Source organism: Thermobia domestica, chromosome 9 (assembly GCF_964235325.1).
Source record: "Thermobia domestica chromosome 9, izTheDome1.hap1.1, whole genome shotgun sequence".
NCBI classification, from domain to species: Eukaryota; Metazoa; Arthropoda; class Insecta; order Zygentoma; family Lepismatidae; genus Thermobia; species Thermobia domestica.
The window spans coordinates 107,926,721-107,947,083 of record NC_137462.1 but is presented as its reverse complement, the minus strand read 5'-3'; the positions used below and the strand labels follow the sequence as shown (position 1 = coordinate 107,947,083).

The window sequence follows — 20,363 nt, the reverse complement described above, 5'->3', positions numbered from 1 at the left end:
CACACAATGTTAACCTAGCGTATTTGAAAAAGGGCATATCACAAATATTCACACCAACAACTTCACGGTGGCTTTCCCGTACTTCAGATATTATACATAGGGTTTTATAACCAATGTTTTTCTCAAACAAATCCTTACGACTTCAGCTTTCGAAGCAGAATGAACTTTCAACTTTCTTTCAACACACACTACTTATTTACCCCAAGTACTCACTAAATCTTCCGTAGTTTCTAGTTTCTTCATAGAGTGAGTCAAGAAATCGAAATGGAAGATATGAAAGTCAGGTCACATTTCAAGCTACTGTCACATACTAAAAGGATAAACCATCGTCTGGGTTTGGTTTAGTTTTACTATAGATACAAATGCTTCAAAATGTAAGTCAGGTAGCCCATAGCGTGATTACGGGTGTTGGAGGGAGTGAAAGATCGGGATTTGTTTCTTTGAAAAGCTCAATTCTAGTTTGCAGCTTTACGAAAATATTTTCCCATTTGATACTAACTTCTCCACTTTAGGATAAAGGGTTCGGATATTTTTTTTATTTTTTATTTTATTTTATTTTATTTTTTTATTTTTATTTTTTATTTTATTTTTTTTTTTTTTTTTACACAATTGATGTAGGGCATGTACGACACATGTCACGTCAATCATGTTAGGGTAGCATATGGAAAGAGCTTTCCCGGCTGTCCTCATATAAGGAGCACGATCAGTCAGAAAAGGCAAAACATTGTCATATTTTACACAATTCGGCCACAAAATGTGCAAAGATGATTGAACAGCGTGGCAATTGTCACGTGATTCGAAACTGAAAGTTCTTTAAAAGCTAGCAGTGTTGTGCCTACGATTACTTCCCCTTCACATACGGCCACTCGTCTTCCCCTCAGTTTTGGCTTCAAAGTACAAAGCATACCTTTAGACGCTCTTTACTTGGCACAAGTTACCCCAGCGCTGATAAGCAGAATTTATGACGACGCTGTTTCTACAAGTGGGAAATGTACCCTATTCTTTTCCATATTTTAATTTCTTTCTAGCGAAAGAGAAAATGTGAAATTCAGAATAAAATAACGGAAAATTATTAAAAATATATATTTATAACGAAAATGTCCATAATATTTATTTACATATTTTTTTTCAGAAAATAAAACTTTTTTGTGAAATAAAATTTGTAATTTACACGTGCAGACTCTTTAATTGGGATAATAAACTTTGTTTTGGGCATGTATGTGTTTGAAGAAAAAAACTATGTTTGTACATAAAAATCTGGGCCTTACTTATAATAGAATGTATAAAAATAGGAAGGATGGCAACATATAAAGAAAATAACGTTGCAGTAAGCATCTTCTATTGTTGCAGTTTTCAAATGGTATTCCAGGAGGAAGTTAGAGCTTTGGAAACTGTAACAGTTACTATTTTTTATTTGATAACTAGGCAGTTCCTGTTCCGTAGGTAATATTTCTTTATGATCATAAATACAAAATAACCTTACAATAAGAGAAGAAAAAAATATGTTTATATTAAGGTACCAAAATCTTTTTTAAAAAAAATTTTAAATCAGGTGATTAAAGTAAAGAAGTCTGTTTTTCAGTATTAAATGAATTTTTAGTATTTTTTTCTCTGTCCATAGGATGTAGAAAACTTATATTGATTATCATATCGTTATAGGTAGAGTTGGCTTCAACACAATATGGAGTGCACCGAGTCAGTAGATAATACTGCTAATGGTGAAGATGTAGATCATCAGGCGCAAAATGATGTAGATGATGAACCTCTAGAAAATAGTGGTGATGAGTTAAAACTAAAGGATAGTACAATTGAGACTGAAGAAAACCTTATAGATGACAGAGTGAGAGATGAAGAAAGTGATGGCGGAGACTTAGTGGAGCAAAGTGCTGAGAAAGTTTCTCATGGTGGTGAAAGTGTGAGGGAGGAAGAACAAAGTGATGATGTGAGAGAAAGTGTTGATGAAAAACCAGAAAGTAATGTTAGTGTGGACTCTAAAGAAGAAGAAGAAGAAGAAACGGTCTCGAAAGACACGGGGGAAGACACAGGAGCACAAATCGAAGAGCCGAAAGATGAAAGTAATGAAATTAAATTAAAGACCGATAGTGATTTAGAAGATACAAATGAAGAAATAGCTGATGATAGACCAGAGGAAGTAACTGACAGCAAACTATCAACGGATGGTAATGATTTGTTTGAACAACAGAAAGAAGAAGAAGAAGAAATGGATGCTAATGACGAAAAGGCAAATGACGTTGTGGATGAGTCAAAAGAGGACGAGAATGCTGACGCTTCGATGGAAGAGGATGTCATGGACGAACTTCGCGTGGATGAAGATTCTGGAGGTGAAAGTGTTAGCGAATCGAAAATACCCATGAATGAAGGTTCTAAAGAAGTTGATAGTGAATCAGAGATGCCCATGGATGAAGATTCTAAAAGGGAGGATATTGATAGCGAATTAAAGATGCCCGTGGATGAAGATTCTAGAGATGTTAATAGCGAATCAAAGACGCCCGTGGATGAAGATTCTAAAGGGGAATATGGTGAAAGCGAATCAAAGATGGACACAGTTGACAAGTCACAGGTGGAGAGTATTGATGAACCAAAGCCACAAAGTGTTGACGAATCACAAATAGAAAGTGAAGATGAATTAGAAGTGGAGAAAGTTGATGAGCCAGAGGAAGATGCAGAAACGTCGAATATTGAAACTACAGATGCTGTTCGAAAGGAGAGTGGTAATGATGAGCCAAACGAACCAAGTGGTTTGGATAAAACAAAAGAGATTGAAAGTGATAAGGAGAGTACAGCGGGGAGTGATTCGAACATTGTTGATGCCGATGAGCCTATGGAAGTAAACGCTGAGGAAGAATCCGAAAGAAATAATGAAGCTGAATTAGGAGAAGGCTCTCTTGAACACAGAATGGAAGAAAAAGAGACATTAAAAGATTCTAAGGAATCCGATGATAACGACATGTCCAAAGAAAGTGAACACGATGCAGGCATCAACGCAAGGGAAATGAAATCCAAGGATACTGATGATGCGGAATCGCGTGAAGATGTGCAGCTACCTAATAGCGAGATCGATGAAAACAATGCGAACGACGATAAAAGTTTGGATGAATCGGAAGATGATGATGATGAGGATGATCACATGACTAAGAGTGAAAACTGGAAACTCCATTTAGACAGTTCAGGATCTGCAGCAGATGAAAATAGCAGAGACGAGACGGACCTTATGGCGACCAACAATGAAAATGAGAGCGAGGAGGAGAAAGTGAAGATTACAGAAGTGAAAGATGAAAAAGATGAAAGCATGGACGTAGAAGACAGTGGGAGGAATGTGGAAGAAGAACGTGAAGCTAAGGAGGCTGTTGATCAGAAGACAGTAGACGAAAGTGCTGAAATAGAGACAAGAGAGGACAGTGATTCCACATCAGATGACGAACCTGATTTTTGTGGTTTTGAAGTTGCTCCTGATCCTAAGGTTGTTATTGCTCCGTACATGAGACTTCTAGGTAAGTCATTAATTTCGTACTTGTATGTAGTGTGCAAGTGTGCAACCATGTTTCTCAAATTTTCTGGACGATAAAGAGGACATTTGCGACCTTGAATCAAACCCATTGGTGCATGTAAATCAGCTGTATTTTTTAATTATTACAGGGATGTAGTTCGGATTTTCTTTAACTATTTTAACTTACATGGGCGATACTGTCAGGAAATTTGGGTTTAAAAAAAAAAACGTCGTTTCCTTATTTCTTTCGTTGTATGTACACTAGAGGTTAAATTTGTGCTTGATTACAAAGCTCTTGCCCATCAACCATCCTTAACTCCATATCATGTATATGCAATTTTTCAAGCACTTTCTGATATAAATCAGTTGATGGACAACATATTTTTAAATTTTGTCTCGGGATGTAATTGAGAATTTACCGATTGTTGTTAGAATTTTTTTTTAAATAAATAAATCGAAACAATACAGCTTTTAAATTGCTTTTAAATCGTCATATTAGTTTTAAAACGGAAAATCGCCTGCACAGTTTAACATCCGATTGCGCGGTGGCAACATCTATTAGCATCAGGCAGACAAGTGATGGCACAAATAGAGATATGTATTCGGTTTAGGCAAGCAAGCAATACGGCAGGTAGCATTATTAATGTGATAGTTTATTAATAGGATACTACCACAAAACAACACACTCATACATACAAATATGTGTTAGAAGCACTTTCGTCCAAGATAACGCCGTCCATTTGGATGCTTCGTATGTATTTTTCTTCTATTTCATTTTTCTTCCCTATTAGAAGAAGCGTTTATCTAAGGAGTTTATTAGGAATTATTATTATTGTGTGTGTGTGTGTGTGTGTTTGTTTGTTTGTTCGCATGCGAGTATGTTTTCTCGTTTTATGGCAAGAAATTAATTTGCAAACGAGCTTCGGGATTTCTTTCTTTCTTTAGTTACTTCTTGAATGACTTCCACGTTCACTGAGGTTAAGCATACTCTATATCCAATCTCAGTTCATTGCGAAAATATCACATAATGTCCGCCATACCTGTATTTGCAATTCTCCCAACCTCATTCATATCCTTAAATACACTAGCTATTTAACCTACCACATTGGCGATACTCTTTTACTTCGATTTCAATCCGCGTAAGTAGTTACTGATAACTGATAGCGCTTTGCTTTCTTATAGATCCAGCAACTGCTTGTTTCAGAATGTATAGCAGTATATTTTACTACAAATTACGCCAAAGTATCGTCAAAATCTTTCCCTCAGTAAGAGACGACCGCCAATGGTATTATTCCTTCATCTTCCTGTATTCTTACCCACTATTTCATCCCATTAGTTTTATCTTCAGCTGCTGAACTCTACCTTCAGCTTTGCTGCTCTGTTACGTTATCCTGTATTCTAAGATGACAGCTGGACTCTGCACAGCTACCTTTCTGCCGTTTATTTTTTCTGTATATTTCTTCCCCTATCCATCTGGTAAAGCGTTTACCGAAAGTTCTTATAATGTATTTTTAGTTTGTGTACAGTGTGTTTGGGGACAGCACCTAGAAAACTTAAGTAAATGAATCCTTACTCGAAAATATGAAAAAGAAAGGAATGAAAGAAATAAAAGAGAAAAAATCAAAGGGAGCGAGGGTGAACAAATCATTTCAGAGTAATAGCATGCCGAAAAGGGGTTGGAACGATATGAAAAAGATCACAACTCAAAAATGAAATGTTGGATGAAGGCCGGGCTTAAGGATGGTGTTTATTTCGTGCGTAGATTCCACTTTATGTGTCAGTGGATTTTGTATGTTTGCCGTTTTTCAATTATTGATACAGTGGAGTTTCGATTAACCGAGGTTATATTATCCGAACTTTATCGAAACAAACAAATATAAACATTTTTCAAAAGTTAATCTAAAACTAATCTGATTATAACGATAAGAAATCTGGAGACTATTGTTTCAGTAACAAAGCAAAAATGAAGCTGGCATAAAGATAACAACCCCGCCTAATGTTGCCACATTTAAGCAAGGGAACTTTAATTGTTGCGCGTTTTATTTTCGTGTTGACATCACAAGAGATGTATTTTGTGTAACAACAAAGCAGTGTGAGCGGAAGTAAGTTTTTTTTTTATTTATTTATTTATTTATTATAGTTCTCATGACTGTAGGAATCATTTGAAAAAGAAAACGTGCTGTTTTATCACTAGAAAATAAACTTACTGCCATTAAATGATTAGATCGTGTAAAATTATCAAAATGGTGGCAAGTCATGCAGGCGTTGGTACTGTACAAAATTATCTACGTATTCATCCTTGTTAACCGAGTTTTTGCTTATCCGAGTTAGGTCCGGTCCAGATTAGCTCGGATAATCAGGACTCTAGTGTATATCATTTTTCGTTTCTACAAGACTACATAAATTTCATCCTATGCATTGAAGCTAATCCAACCGCCTCTGGCTTATATAAGTATAAGGATTTGTCTTATTTGTCCACATAACTGCATACGTACAATTTTGTTTTATGCGCTTTTGTAGTAGAATAGTACTACCTTGCGTGTGACATTGATATTTCGGAAATAATGAATCCGAAGATACGTGGTTGCACATTATAGGCGATGGTTTAGGTTGTATATGAAGGAACTAATCGCATGTTATATACCTAGGTATATTAATGTAATTACTAAGGGTGAGTTTGTGAGGAAGAAGTGAGTGACTAGTAACCATGTTTCTTAATTATAACTTTTGTCATGGTGTATGGCTTCTGTTATTGCCATTGTGTTATTCTGTGATGAACACTTATACAGAGTGTTTCAAAACAACACCGACAACGTTTGGGAGGTGATTTCTGACACCAAGATAAGATAAAAAGTATAGACCAACCTGGGTGCACAAATGCTTCCTTTCGGAGTTACAGGCTGCCGAAAACATGAAAAAATGAACTTTAAAGGTCCATATCTCCAAAACTGTGAGACTTACCGTAATCGGGTCAAGACATCACTTAGGAGCTAGTATGTTCCTTATCCAAATATGCACGTTTCAGAATTCTGCGGTACTTCCGCAACAATTTTTATAGAGATAGTTGGCGAGTACTTCAAATTATGTGCCCGTAGCCAAACTCCCTCTATAAAAATTGTTGCGAAATTACCGCAGGAATATGGAACTTTGATATTTGGATAGGGGACATAGTAGTTCCTAAGTGAAGTCTTGACCCGACTACGGTAGGTTTCATAGTATTGGAGCTATAAACATTTATTTTTTTCTCCATATTTTTGGCAGACTATAACTCCGAAAGGAAGCATTTGTGCCCCCTGGTTGGTCTATACTTTTTATCTTATCCTGGTGTCGAGAATCACCTCCCAAATATTGTGGGTGTTGTTTTGAAATATCCTGTATATTTAGTGATAGAGTTTAAATTTATTTCTTGATGCTTACTTGTTTTTAGTATATAAATTTAGAATTTTAGTTGTATTGTTACTTTAACTACTAGCAGTGCCATAATAATTATTGGTGTAGAGCTATTGAAAAAAGAACATATTTTATATTTAGATTATGTAACATTATATTAAGTGTGGTGCTGCTACTAAGTACGTTTTATTTTGCTATTAAGTGTTAACGAGAAAATATTCAATCTTTTTATACACAAAACTACATGATAGTCGTGAATTGCTGGGTATAATATTTCTTTTCTTCAAGAGCAACAGTACGTGTGAATTTGGATCTAAATCTGGTCGCAGTTACGTAACCACGCAGTGAATAACGCTATATAGTTACGAAACGGTTGTCGTTGGAACATTTAATACTACTCATGCTTTTCAGGTGTATAACTCTGGCCTTCGGGAAGAAGTATTAAACCGAAAAGCTTTCCTATACGGTAGTGTTCGTCCGAGGCTAGTTTCGAACTGATTTATATAACGTAAGTAGGTGAAGCCATTAGGCTAGTTTCTTTCAAAGCTATACGGAAGACTAGTAATTATGAAGCTCGAGTAAAGGAATAGATTGAGAATTATGATTAGGGATAACAAGTCTGTACAAGAACTCAGTAATTACGATTTTTGTGCACAATTTTAATTTGCAAATACTAGTTAATATTTCCAATATAAACACACTGACTGATTTTATTAAATCACATTCTTCATAGAAGTTACTAGTCTTCGTTTATTTGTTTGTTTTTTCTTTCTTTTCTTTTTTTTTCGGTTGGGCAATAGAAGTAACATTACTGTTTATTCATTGGTATACATTTTTAAAAAATGGTAGTGTATAATATTCACCTGCAGTGAAGAAACCTTTTAAAATTGTTTGAGAAAATACCATAGCTGGGAAAATTAGTAAATAATTTAATGAATTAAAATGAATTTCAAAACCATAAAGTTAAAAAAGTAAAAGATAACAGTTTTCAATATTATGCAATAAGAATTGTTTTGAAATGTGAAATTTAATGGATAAAATTATTAATATGGGAAAATTAATCTATTATTATGAATAATTGTGGTTTTCAAACAAACCTGATAATTAATAAAAGTAAAATGAAAGTGTCAGAAAATTACGAAACAATTTTATCAATGCTATACGAGATAGAAATAGCTCTTCCTGCTGTTCTAGTGGCTTGCGAGCACGCTTTTGTATTAAACGAAAACTAAGTTTCGAGTGCATACGTTATATCGTGAAGTATCTAATCAAAACTTTTGCTATTAAAGATGACTTTCAACGTTATAAAGCAAAGCAGTGAAATCTGAATCTTTGTGTGTACAAATGAAAAGTAAACTATGAATATAATATAATATTAAATCTTTGATTTATTTTTCGGTTTGAGCTTTTTGTGATTTGTTCTTGTGAAAAATCAAAGATTGATTATTACTCGCTAACACACATTAGAATTAGATTTCGGGTTATGTATCAAATACTAAGTAATAGTATTATGAGTGGGTAAGTAGAAGAAAGTACTAGGATTGCAGATTTTTCAAAAAATATGTTCTTGGGTTTTCCGAAATCTTGTAGTTTTGCCCTTAAGAGCAATTATACATTTTGTGTGTAAGAGCAAATGTGTGTGTGTGTAACCATATCGATGTTTTTCTTATTTTGTGTAATATTTAAAACAAAGACCATGTCTGTTCGATTCTTTTTATAATCAGATTATAATGGCGCGGACGAGGTCTTAAATATTGTGAAAAAGTCAGTTGAAGTTATTTGTAAGCCGCGGAGTATTATCAAGGATAATAGTAAGAAGACTGGTGATGGTACAGATGCGATAAATAAAGTGAGTGAAGTGAAGAAAATAGATAAAGAGAGCACGCTAGGTGCGAAAAACAATGTAAGGGAATTAAACGTATTGGTTAAAGAGAATAAATCAGAGGTAAGAACTGAGAAGACCGTTAACAGCATCTCCAAGACTGTTGAAACAAAATTGCCGGACAAATCAACCATCGGGAATGGTGCAAAATTCAAATCACAAATGTTACGTAACAACGAAGTTAATAACCTCAAACGTCCTGGTGAAAGAACTATGAATGAATTCAATAAGATACCCAAACTTCGGGAAGAAAACCGTAGTCCAACAAAAGAAGAAAAGACTAAGACGGAGTTTAAGTTAGGAACAATCTCAAAAGAAAAAAGTGACAATGAAGAGCGTTCTAAAGAATTGGTGAAAGGTAGTGCAAAAAAAGTTTTGGAAAGTAGAAGTGAATCAAAAACTTCAGTGAGGAAAAACAATCCGGACAATTCAGAAGAAGAATCTGATTTCTATGGTTTTGATTCAAAGCCAGATTCCAAAACAAAAATTCCTGCTAAATCTGAGCAAATTATTTCAGGTAAGGTCACCAGTTCTCTGTGCTTTAAAATGGGTTTGCATGTTCACTAGCAGGAGAAAAGATGTACTTGTGCCGTCAAAATTGTGGGGTACGGAAAAATAGTTGTAGATTCACTGTGAACTGTTCGTGAGTATTGCTACATTGTAGTGTTCGTATTATGTTTTTGATTATAATTGAAGACACTATTAAGATCTGTAACTCTTATTAGATTGTTTGGCATTAAGACAGATGGTTTGTGCGTAAATTTTTAATATTAAATGATACTAAATCAGCAAATTACTTCCTAAATTATTTACCTAAATGATATAATATTAAATAGTATAATTAGTGTAATTTAAATCTCAAACTAACATGTAGATGGTAGGTAGGGATGAAATTGTACTAACATGGGATAAGATTATTCTTCAGATAAGGCTTGATTGGATTTATCTCTGCCAGCGCTCTAGTGACATCAGCGAAATTTAGCAGTATCGGGTCTGGTCAGACGATGTATGGATAATTGATCATACTCACCAGATGGTTCTTGTATTATGGAGTATATCCAATGTCGTGAGGACTATTAGTAAGCTACTTGAAAGAAGTAGCTAACTTTGGTCTAGGAAGCTAAGAACTAATGTGCTGACTACAAATAATCTCAAATGCATTAGTGCCTCAAGTCGGGTGGTAGGTCCTAGCCCTCCTAAAGGCTCTTGTGCTAGGGTTTTATTTCTAACCAGCAAGGAAGCTAATGGTTTTGGTCTTCTCTCCTTTTTCTTAGGTAAAAAGAAACATGGGTGAAATATAAGGAAATAAATCATACAACAAGAGTTTTATATATATATATATAATCGTTCTATATACAAGTTGCGTAAAAACGAAATATGTTACATTTTATCTGAAGTATCTTCATGTGTATGTTAGGTTATTCGTATGGTGATTGGTTTGTTTGCTAAAATTTTTCTTCTTTCTTTTCTTAGTACTTCAAGTAATATGAGAAAATTTTATAGCTCTGGGTTTTGTGCTCTGTTTGATAGTTTTATTAGTAGAATTTTTTTTTCTGGAACAGTGTTGGATCTTTTTGAACAAATCTCAAATTTTTCGCCCTTTGTGTATGCTTATTTTATTGTATAAGTGATACTTTGTAGCTTATATTTTTAACACAGCTAAGAATACTAATAGTTTGATGTTGCTATAGTCAAAGGCAACAGAAAACATTTTAAATAAAGTAGCTCTCAGTCTGTATTGTTTTACACGCACAAAATAAGAATTGTAAATTAAACTGTCTAGAATGTTGTAATATATATATATATATATATATATATATATATATATATATATATATATATATATATATATATATATATATTTAAAAGTGCTAATATTTAAGTTAGAAGCTAATCACAAAGATTTTAGATGTAAGGGGAATGTAATCAATGTATCAATCTTGGTATAACTTTTGGGCACCAAAGGCACGCCGAAATTGCCACATATACTGCTCCAGGATTTAAATCTTTTTATCTCCGACCAGTCGAACAAGCTTCAATGATACGTAGATCGGTTCGGTTATCGAGCTTTATATCATTCCACAGTTAAACACTACAGCCATAAAATCCCGCTCCGTGATGTTCGACGGATAGTGTATTGTGTTTAGTTGGCGTCAGATGATTGTATGTCGATGATCAATCTGCAAATTCGCTGAAACCTAGGGCTCCTGAAAGACCAGGATACCCTGTGAAAATTTATTGTAGATTCATAGTTATAAACGTGCTTCTTGCTAAAATATCAGAATTAATTAAACATGAATAATGAATAGGTCAACATTCACCAAAAGCGAGTGACTGAGAGTAGATTATTCGTATTTGAATATCGATGACTGGTAACAGCGGAATTCTTTAAATATCGGACGAATGATATTAATTGATGTTTTTGAAGGAAGCTGGAGATTAGGAGTCCCGAACAATTCTTGGAATGACAGATTATGTCAATCTGGGATTGTCCTGGCTAAACCGAAAGACGGGAACCCTACCTGAAACTAATCTTTAGCCCTCTGAATGTGGGTCTGTTCACGATAATAATACATCTGATGGTGACTCTTTTGTGCTGGAGTCAGTGATACAGAGCGTAGATTTGTTTTCCTTTTCTTCAGAAATAGTCTTTGTGTTAATCCTGTACGTAGTAAATATCGATACAATGCGCGCAGTGGCCACGGCGAGCTTAAAGTGAGTTCAAAGAAGGTGGAGTGTCACTTGACAGGCTAAATATCGGTCATTTTGAAGATGTGTGGTCTTTGTATGGATCAATTGCTATCTGTTGGAATTGATTCTGTAAGTGTTGCTAGAACACTTGTTCAGATGAATACTTCTAACTGTCTTGCTTGTCTTCATTCGAATAATTGGATGAGCATGATCTAAATGCCACTTTAAGCCATGGCAGCGTCAGTCAAGTATCACTCGCACGAAACAACATAACTGTCTTTCACAAATACTTCACTACTTGATTTGGGTGCGATGCTTGCCATGCAAAAAACAAAACAAAACAAACAAACAAACAAAAAAAAAAAAAAACTGTACTTTGACTGTCATCATCACTGTGGCTCCATTCATTCTGTATTGACGCTTAGCTTATATGTTCTTTCGTACCTAGTGACTCCCTTCTAGGTGTTGTGCCTATTGCAAAATAAAGTAAGATTACGATGAAGGAACTTCTTTAATAACTAATTTACTAATTATTAAAAATTATCGTTTTTAATGTGTGCATTTTTTTAAATGAATAGAGTATGTAATGTGATACGCTTTATAGACTTAAGTACTATTAAGTTGACATATTTAAACGTGTAACTGTCCGTGAATGTTTGATGTCGAATACATACTCAGAGGAAGTTATACTTTTTTTAAAAAAACACATTTGGTAACATGAATTAATGTATTATATGCGTTATATTATGCAGAACATAAAGTAGGTATTTATTTATTTCAGATCAATCGTCAGCTGCATTGTTAGATGAATCTGAAGATGAGGAAGAGGAAATCAGTGACATCCCGCGCAAAAGGATAAAAAGTGATATTTCTGATGATTCTTCAAATAAAGAATCCAAAGAAGAGGTTGTAAGTTTGTCAAAGAGTTCCTCTTCTCAGTCTGTGAATTTGTCCAGTGGCAGAGCTAGTCCTGTCTTCTCAGAAAAGCAAATGGCGCTTCTTACAAAACCTTTCGATATGGGTAAGTTCTGCAAGAATAGAATTTGATTTAGTACATTTAATAAGTAAGGTAAATTGGACAGTAATTAGCCAAACAACTAATAATTGGAAATCTGTCGTCTTCTTTCTCCGTTTTCTCTCACTTCCATTGGGCGGATGTTTCCTTTCTTCTTTTGATTAGATGGCCATACGACTAGAATCTTCTTTCTTAGATCATTTTAGATATCTCTGTAACCTTGGTTGTTATTACACTCTCATTTCGGTAACATTCAGTCTTTTTTATTTTCTTCCTGTGCTTTCTTTATTGACCATGTTTCTGTTTCGTATATAATTGGTGGCCTAACCATTGTTTTGTAAATCATTCATTTATTCTTTGCCGTAATTCTGCGGTGACACAGAGCACCACATACTTTCTTCCAATTTCCCCATCTCTCTTTCATTCTGATGTTATTTCCACGTTCATATCACCGTTCTTGGCAACATATAAGCGTAAATATTTAAAAAAAATTTCACTTCATTCAATTATTCTCGTTGTATCCCACTTCCTTCATTGAATTCGAGATATGTCGTCGTTGTTCTACAAATTTTTAGGCCTCCTAGAACTTCCCTTAACTCTCCACTTTTCTTTCGTCTTCTTCTATTTGTATTGCGTGGTACAATATCATCGGAAAACATCATATACCAAGGGACTTCATCTCTTACGTATTGAGTTGTAATATCCATGACAGCACTGAAGAAGTACGGGCTTAAAGAATCCTAGTGTAATCCAACCCTAACAGGAATTTGATATGTTTATTCCACACTGCTTTTTCTTACTTGAGTCGTAGCTTCTGTTTACGTATCTTGAATTACCTTACATATTTTTCTGGCATTCTTTTCATCAGACATATCCATACTTCCTGATGTGGTACTCTGTTGTAGGCCTTTTTTAAATCAATAAGACCATATGTAATCCTTTTTGTTTTTTCATGATTTGTCGTAGTATAGAAATTGCGTTCTTTGTACTCTTTCCTGGCATAAAACCCAACCTGTCCTCTTGTTGATGTTTCTTTCCTTAATCGCCCTTCTACGATTTTCTCTCAAATCTTCATCGTATGTGACATTAGTTTGATTCCTCGCTAGTTTCCACAATCCTGTACATCTCCTTTTTCCTTGAAAATAGGCACAATAACGCTAACCCTCCATTGATTTGACTTTTTCCTGTTCATAGAGTTTCTGCATCGGTGTATTACAATATATTTTCTGGCCCCAAATTCCTCCATGCTTCTACTGGTATGCCATCTAGACCTATTGCTTTTCACGTCTTCGTTTTCTTTAACACTTTCTCTATACTTCTTCTCGGTTTCTTCTTGATGTTGTTCCAAGATTTGGAGTTTGTCGCTCAATACTCACCTCGATTTCCTTCATAACTCTATATGCTTTCCGAAATAACCGGCCTTTCCCTTTGATCCTGTCTTCATCGGTAAGCATCTATCCTTTGTCATCTTTAATTTGCCTAATAGAAACGATATCCTTTGTTGTCTTGTTTATGCTAACATGTATAACTTCTTTACTCCATTTGGTGTTTCAAGCTCGTGATACATTTCGTCCCAGGATTCCGCTTTTGCCCTCTTTACTACCTATTAGCCATCTTGAAGCTACATTTGTCTTCTTCTGTCCCAGAAGCATCCCATTTTTTCTTCTCTCTTTACGTTAAGTTTCTTGCACTTCCTCTTTCTACAATTACATTTCCTTTCCTTCTGCGGGGAGCAGGAGCATCTTTCCTGAAGTCTTCTCTGCGGGCATTAGGATGATTTTACTGTTTACGCTCTGTATCATTTTTGTCCTCTTCCTTACTCCTCCCATAACATCCTTTTAACGATTCTCTTAATTTCTCCTTTTTCAATCTAAACCATCTAATATTCTGCTCTCCATTTCGGAGATCCACTCGCAAACTTCCAGCTTAATAGATTATATTAGGTGCCTTTAAATGGGAAAGCTTGTTTTACAGAAAACTCTATGTACTTCGTATTAAAGATCTTCAAAGCAAGATACTCCCTTTTTAGTTATCAGTCGTGGAAGAAATATACAAAGTCGTTTGAATTTTAACAATTATTATATTTTTTTCTTATAACTATTAGTCTTATTTAAATGCGAATAATTCCATATTTGAATATGCAAACAATGTATTTTCCGAATATCCAAACAAAATAATTATTCGAGTTGGTCCAGTCTGCTTTCAAGTAACCAATAACGTTCAAAAATTATTATATATTGGAAAATGTTTATCAACTACGTTCAGAATTCATGTAAGGTAGATATCTCTTATTACATCGATGTGTCACCTATCATCTACTGTATATCCCTAAAATGTTAGTTCAGGACTATTTGGCCCCATAAGCGCTTCATAAATGTTAGAACAACCAGAGTACAAGAGCAGTGGAAAAGATGTTTATGAAAATTATAAATATGATAAACTAATTTTGATACTTATTATTTCAAAAATGATTCATAGTGAACATGATGTGTATATATATATATATATATATAATTAATATACTAGAATAATAATAGTAGTAGTAATGACATGACGTTGTGTATATGAATATCTTCTTATATAAAGTGTTTGGGGAGGAATCAGCAAATCCAGTGGGAATGGCATTTTGTAAGTAACAGAAAGAAGAAAAGTTGTGTTATCATGGTTGGGATGTTGAACGTTTACTGAGATAGAGTAGAAAGAACATACAGATTGCCCGAGGAGCACGTATAGCAATTGTGTAGTAAGTAACTTAACAAAGAACATGTACTTTAGACTGCTGTTTACTTTTATTTGTTGGAAAATACCAGGACATCTGGAATACGCTCCCTTGGAAAGAAGGCAGTGCATACCTATTGCACGATGAAACTCCGGTAGTATATTTTCGAACCGATGGAATAGTAATGGTAGTCGTGATTTCCTTTCTGACACTTTCCATTTAACACATTGGATTTCTATTTATTGTTGTGGATAAAGGGAAAGGTATACCATCACAACTAACTGAACTTGTGGGTACACCAACTAAACTTGTAGTTAGCATTAACTACTGTGTGGCTTCAGTAAGGACCATTGTCATACGCTACAGCGTGCAACCTGTAAAAGTACAGAAGTTCATTAGTTTTGTAAGATGTGCTACACATCAACAGGTCATGGTTCTGTACATTGCTGATCATCAGGAACGGAATGATGAGAGTGTACATTACTGTTCGCATTCTTGGGCAGTTAATAAGTTCTTGCTACCTTATTTTAGTAACCATTCAAAATCGGATCCTTGTTCATATAACGTATTTTGCCTAGAGTCAGCCATAATACCATTTTTCAGAATATTGCGGATTCTTCCGTGATACATAAATGATTTTTTTCCGGGATCAAAAGATTTTTGGGCCGTCTGATATCTTACATGATCAAAAGAGAACTTCAGGAATCGTTCGTATTAAAATATATATATAAACCAAAGTCAAGTGTATACGATAATATTTTAAATAAAAATTCAGAATTTTAAAATATTCAGTTCTATTTATTTTATTTTTATTAAAAACGTACAAGTTCTTCGAGCTTGAGGAACCTGCTAACATTCTGCTGCTCCACCGTAATCTGCTAGCCGTGGTTCTGATCCAGCAGCTTCTTTGACTACATAGGAAGAGCCAATTACTTGTATTGACATTGTCGTCTCTTGGTTTTTCTCTTCTTTCTTAACCCACGATCATGTCTTGCGATATCAGAGGAAATATCACATTTCATTTTGAGTTTGTTTTCATTAATACTAGGGACAATTGATATAATTCCCAAATTGCTTCCTTGCGCAGTTACCATCAACAGTTGAATCGTATAAATATGTATTTTAAAATATTAAGCATAGAACCAATATTACCAAACATTCAGTTAACCATGTTTTGGGTCTGTTTTTGTGGAGACGTTTCGTCCACTTTTTGACCTGTAGACTTTCTTAAGCCCAATTTAGTAGGAATATCTTATCAGGTAAGTTTTTAGATAATTAACTGCACAGCTCTGTATTATATTAGCGAAATAAATTTTGCTACTGCCAGTCTCTTCTTGCTTGTAGGTTTGTTGTGGTATGGTGTGTGTTCACTAGCTTCAAGTTTTTATCAGTTATATTTACAAATCAGCTTACTCTCTGGAAAAGGAGAAACTTGTCTGATATAGATGGTTTCCTAACCCTCTTCTACTCGAATATTTCAAGTAGTCAAATAATAAGACGAAATATAACCATAAAAATAGACCCAGGGCTCTGGTAAATAATATTTTACTTTCGTTTTCGTATGTCTTTGTTGATAGTTTTGTTATTATTATAATTATCAAGCTTAAGTTTTCAGAAATTAGAATCAATTTTATCAGAGCTGTTAAAATATTCCTTGTAACAAACCCAACAGCTAAACAGTTTAGTTTAGTTTTTTGAAACTTGAGCAAAATGAATACGAAGTCAATTAATTTGTTATTACCAGTTTGTTCTTTGACTGTTCTTGTGAAGTCTAGATTTAAGTCCAAGTACCAGTAATTTAAATTTAAAATTGGTTACTGATAGAAAGTAACTTTTTGTTCTGACAGGTTGGAAACGCGAGTTAGTGTGGCGTTCAAAGCCTCAGATAGGTTTAGCTAAGAAAGCAGCAGATGTATATTATCACACACCAGGAGGACGAAAGCTCAGATCAACTAAGGAGGTTCGCGCCTACCGTAAGTATCATACGCCTACCGTAAATATTATACTGTACTATCTTCAGGTATATATAGCTCTACTGAATACTTATTTTACGACAAAATCGAAGTGTCTGCCTTGTTTCCTTTCTTTTTCGAGCGTGTATACATATTTATACAAAAGGGTCAATTCATGTCAACTCACTTAGAGCAATGTGCTTCAATATCTCAGAGTCTCTTCAAAATTCTTTCATACTTAAATACCAATGAAATTATGCTGATTTTTTTTTTTTTTTTTTTTTTTTTTTTTTTTTTTTTTTTTTAAGGAGAAATGGGCCGGGGAGAAAAGTTTGAAAATTGTGAATTTAGCGCCAATATATCTTTTTTTCCGGCACTCAACACCATGGAACCAAAATTACCTTAACTTCTTTATTTTTCGAAGTTATTCGGCTCATTTAGGTGACAAATGAAAACTTAAATTCTGCTCTGTCAGTTGATCCTAAGAAACTTCGCAAAAGGTTACACTGTCCAACATTAGTTGGCATACAAAGAAAATTTTAGGTTTCATACAAATTGTGTCATTGCACAAAAGTTACAACTATGAAATTTTTGATTTTTTTTTTTTTTTTTTTTTGTTTGTTTGTTTTTGTAAATTTATCTTAACAGGTACATGGTATGCTTAAAAAATAAAAAGATTTTTTTAATTTTTGTATTCTTCTTCTTCTTCTTCTTCTTCTTCTTCTTATTATTATTATTACATGTACGGAAATACAGGGGTTGAACAAAAAAATCTAAAACGTTTGCAAAAGTGTGAGAATCATACCTAGTATAGTGCTGCGTCCAAAACAGCTTGGATCTGACGTGGAATGGACGTATACAGCTCCTAAATCGTGGTGTGTGGAATTTTGTACCACTGTTCCTCCAAAACATGCCCCATTTCCTTAAGGGATGTTGGTGGAGAGTGATGAGACCGAACACGTCTTTCTAACTCAGACCACAATGGCTCAATGATGTTCAGATCTGGTGATTGTGGGACCCAGGGGAGATGTGATAGCTCCTGGTCATGCTCCTCAAACCATGATTTCACTGTTTTTGCAGCGTGACAGGGTGCCAAATCATCTTGGTAGATGTCATCACCCTCAGGGAACAATATTTGGGCCATGGATAGAACCTGGTCCCCCAAAATAGCCTCGTACGCCTTAGTATTCATCATTTCATGCAGGGCTCTGTAGAAAACCATGATATCACTGCCCATACTGTAACAGAACCACCCCATGCTTTACAGTTGGGAGCAGACAGTCTGTATCATAGACCTGCGACGGTGTTCTCCATGCGTAAGCACGACCGGTTGTTGGAAACAAGGTGAAGGTCGATTCATCGTACCACATTACGTGTTTCCACTGCTCATGAGTCCACGCCTTGTGGTCCTTTCACCACTGAATACGCCTCTTTGCATTTACTGCTGTGACTAGGGGTTTGGCGATAGAGGCTCTTCCATGAATTTTCATTTCCTGAAGTTCCTGTCGCACTGTTTTCGATTAAACCGGGTTCTGTAGGCCGAAATTGAGTTCAGACGTAATTTTCATTGCAGTGGTCTTCTTTTTAGCTGCTACAATCCGTTTTAATGGCCTCCGGCCTCTATCTGACAGGATTGTCTTTCGACCATTGTTGTGCTTTGCAGACGTCGTTTGCCCATGAATTGTGTATGCCCTCGTGACATTCAACACAGTGCCTTTCGATACCCCACAATGTTCACCACTGTTGCCACTGAAGCTCCAACCAGACGGGCACCAACGATCATGCCTTTTTAGAAGTCTTGTCAGGTTGCCCATTTTACCGCACCACTTTCACACCACGACACTCACAGGTGAACTGGTTACTGCTAACGGAAGAGGAAGGTCCACATGACACATTGAAAACAAAAAACGATCGGCAACTGCAACGTGTTGCACAGTGGAGGGCCAAACTTACGTGTCCTTATAATGTTTTTAGATTTTTTTTTTTTTTTTTTTTTTTTGTATACACTTTTAGTTACAAGTATGAAAAGTTTGAAACATTTTTTTTTATAGAATAATAATTACAGAAATACAAAAAAACACCCTTTTTATTTTTTAACCATACCATGTGCGTGTTAAGGTGAATATACAAAAGAAAAGTTGCAAAAGTTCATAGTTGTAATTTTTGAGCAATGGCACAATTTGTTTAAAATAAATAAATAAATAAATCCTAAAATTTGCTTTGTATGCCCATTAATGTTCGACAGTTTAACCTTTTTCAAGGATTCTTAGGATCTACTGAAAGAGCAAGAATTAAGCTTTACACCTGGTTGAGCCCAATAACTTGAAAAATAAGGAAGTTATGGTAAGTTTAGTTGCATGATGCTGAGTGCCGGAAAGTGAAATTGGCGTCAAATTCACATTTTTCAAACATATCTCCCCTGCCCATTTCTGATCCAAAAAATCGGAAAAAAGAAATAATTTAGCATAATTTTATTGGTGTTTATATATGAAAAAATTTGAAGAAAATCTGAGACATTAAAGTACGATCATGTTTTAAAGTTAGGTGATTTGACATGGAATGATCGAAAATTGAGATATACCAGCTATGCGATAGGCTTTTGTAGTAACGGCCAAAGTATGACTTCCGATTTCTTCCACCGCACAGCGCTGTTGCCTGTTTCCAAAGATGTCCGTAATGTTCAAGACGTCCACGCCATAACAGCAGCGATGTGTTTTTCGTTTTCTATAGTGCAAAGGACACACAGCCATAGATATCCACAGGGAAATGGAGCCAGTATATTGGGACAAGTGTTAGCAGTGCGAAGTGTACAGTGGTAGTGCAAGGAGTTCGAAAATGGGCGAGAAAATGTCCAGGACAGTGAGCGATCGGGCCGACACTGTACAAGATTACGTGTGTTAACGAGATGGTGAAAGCGGGTCGACATACTTCATCTGAAGGACATTTTCAGGGAGCTTGACATTTCCTATGGTATTGTTCATGACATGTCCATATTCATTGGAATTCTGGGGGTCACGGTGACTCAGTGGTAGTGTTCACCTTTGGTGGTAGGGGTCCTGGGTTCGATCCCACCCCCCAGCAAGTAAACCTTGTGGTTGACAAACACCGTGTGCGTGGGTTTCTTCGGAGTTCTCTCGTTCCTCACGCTTTCTTCATTCCACCATTTCATTCATTTCTCATGATCACAGTCTCCTTTAGCCTAGCTG

At 35.2% G+C, this 20,363-nt stretch overlaps 1 protein-coding gene across 5 annotated transcripts in view; it reads left to right on the top strand.

The window, feature by feature from the left end:
* LOC145694916 (uncharacterized) overlaps positions 1-20,363 on the top strand; it is a 107,560-nt gene that overhangs the window by 10,790 nt on the left and 76,407 nt on the right. For 4 of the 5 annotated variants that reach the window (XM_081771679.1, XM_081771683.1, XM_081771678.1 and 1 more), the window contains exons 2-5: positions 1,660-3,512; positions 8,623-9,297; positions 12,253-12,492; positions 17,053-17,178. In XM_081771679.1, the coding sequence (XP_081627805.1) occupies positions 1,682-3,512; positions 8,623-9,297; positions 12,253-12,492; positions 17,053-17,178 (2,872 nt within the window). In that variant the 5' untranslated portion in view covers positions 1,660-1,681. The remainder of the gene's footprint in view (positions 1-1,659; positions 3,513-8,622; positions 9,298-12,252; positions 12,493-17,052; positions 17,179-20,363) is intronic. The other variant, XM_081771681.1, reaches the window with a different exon arrangement.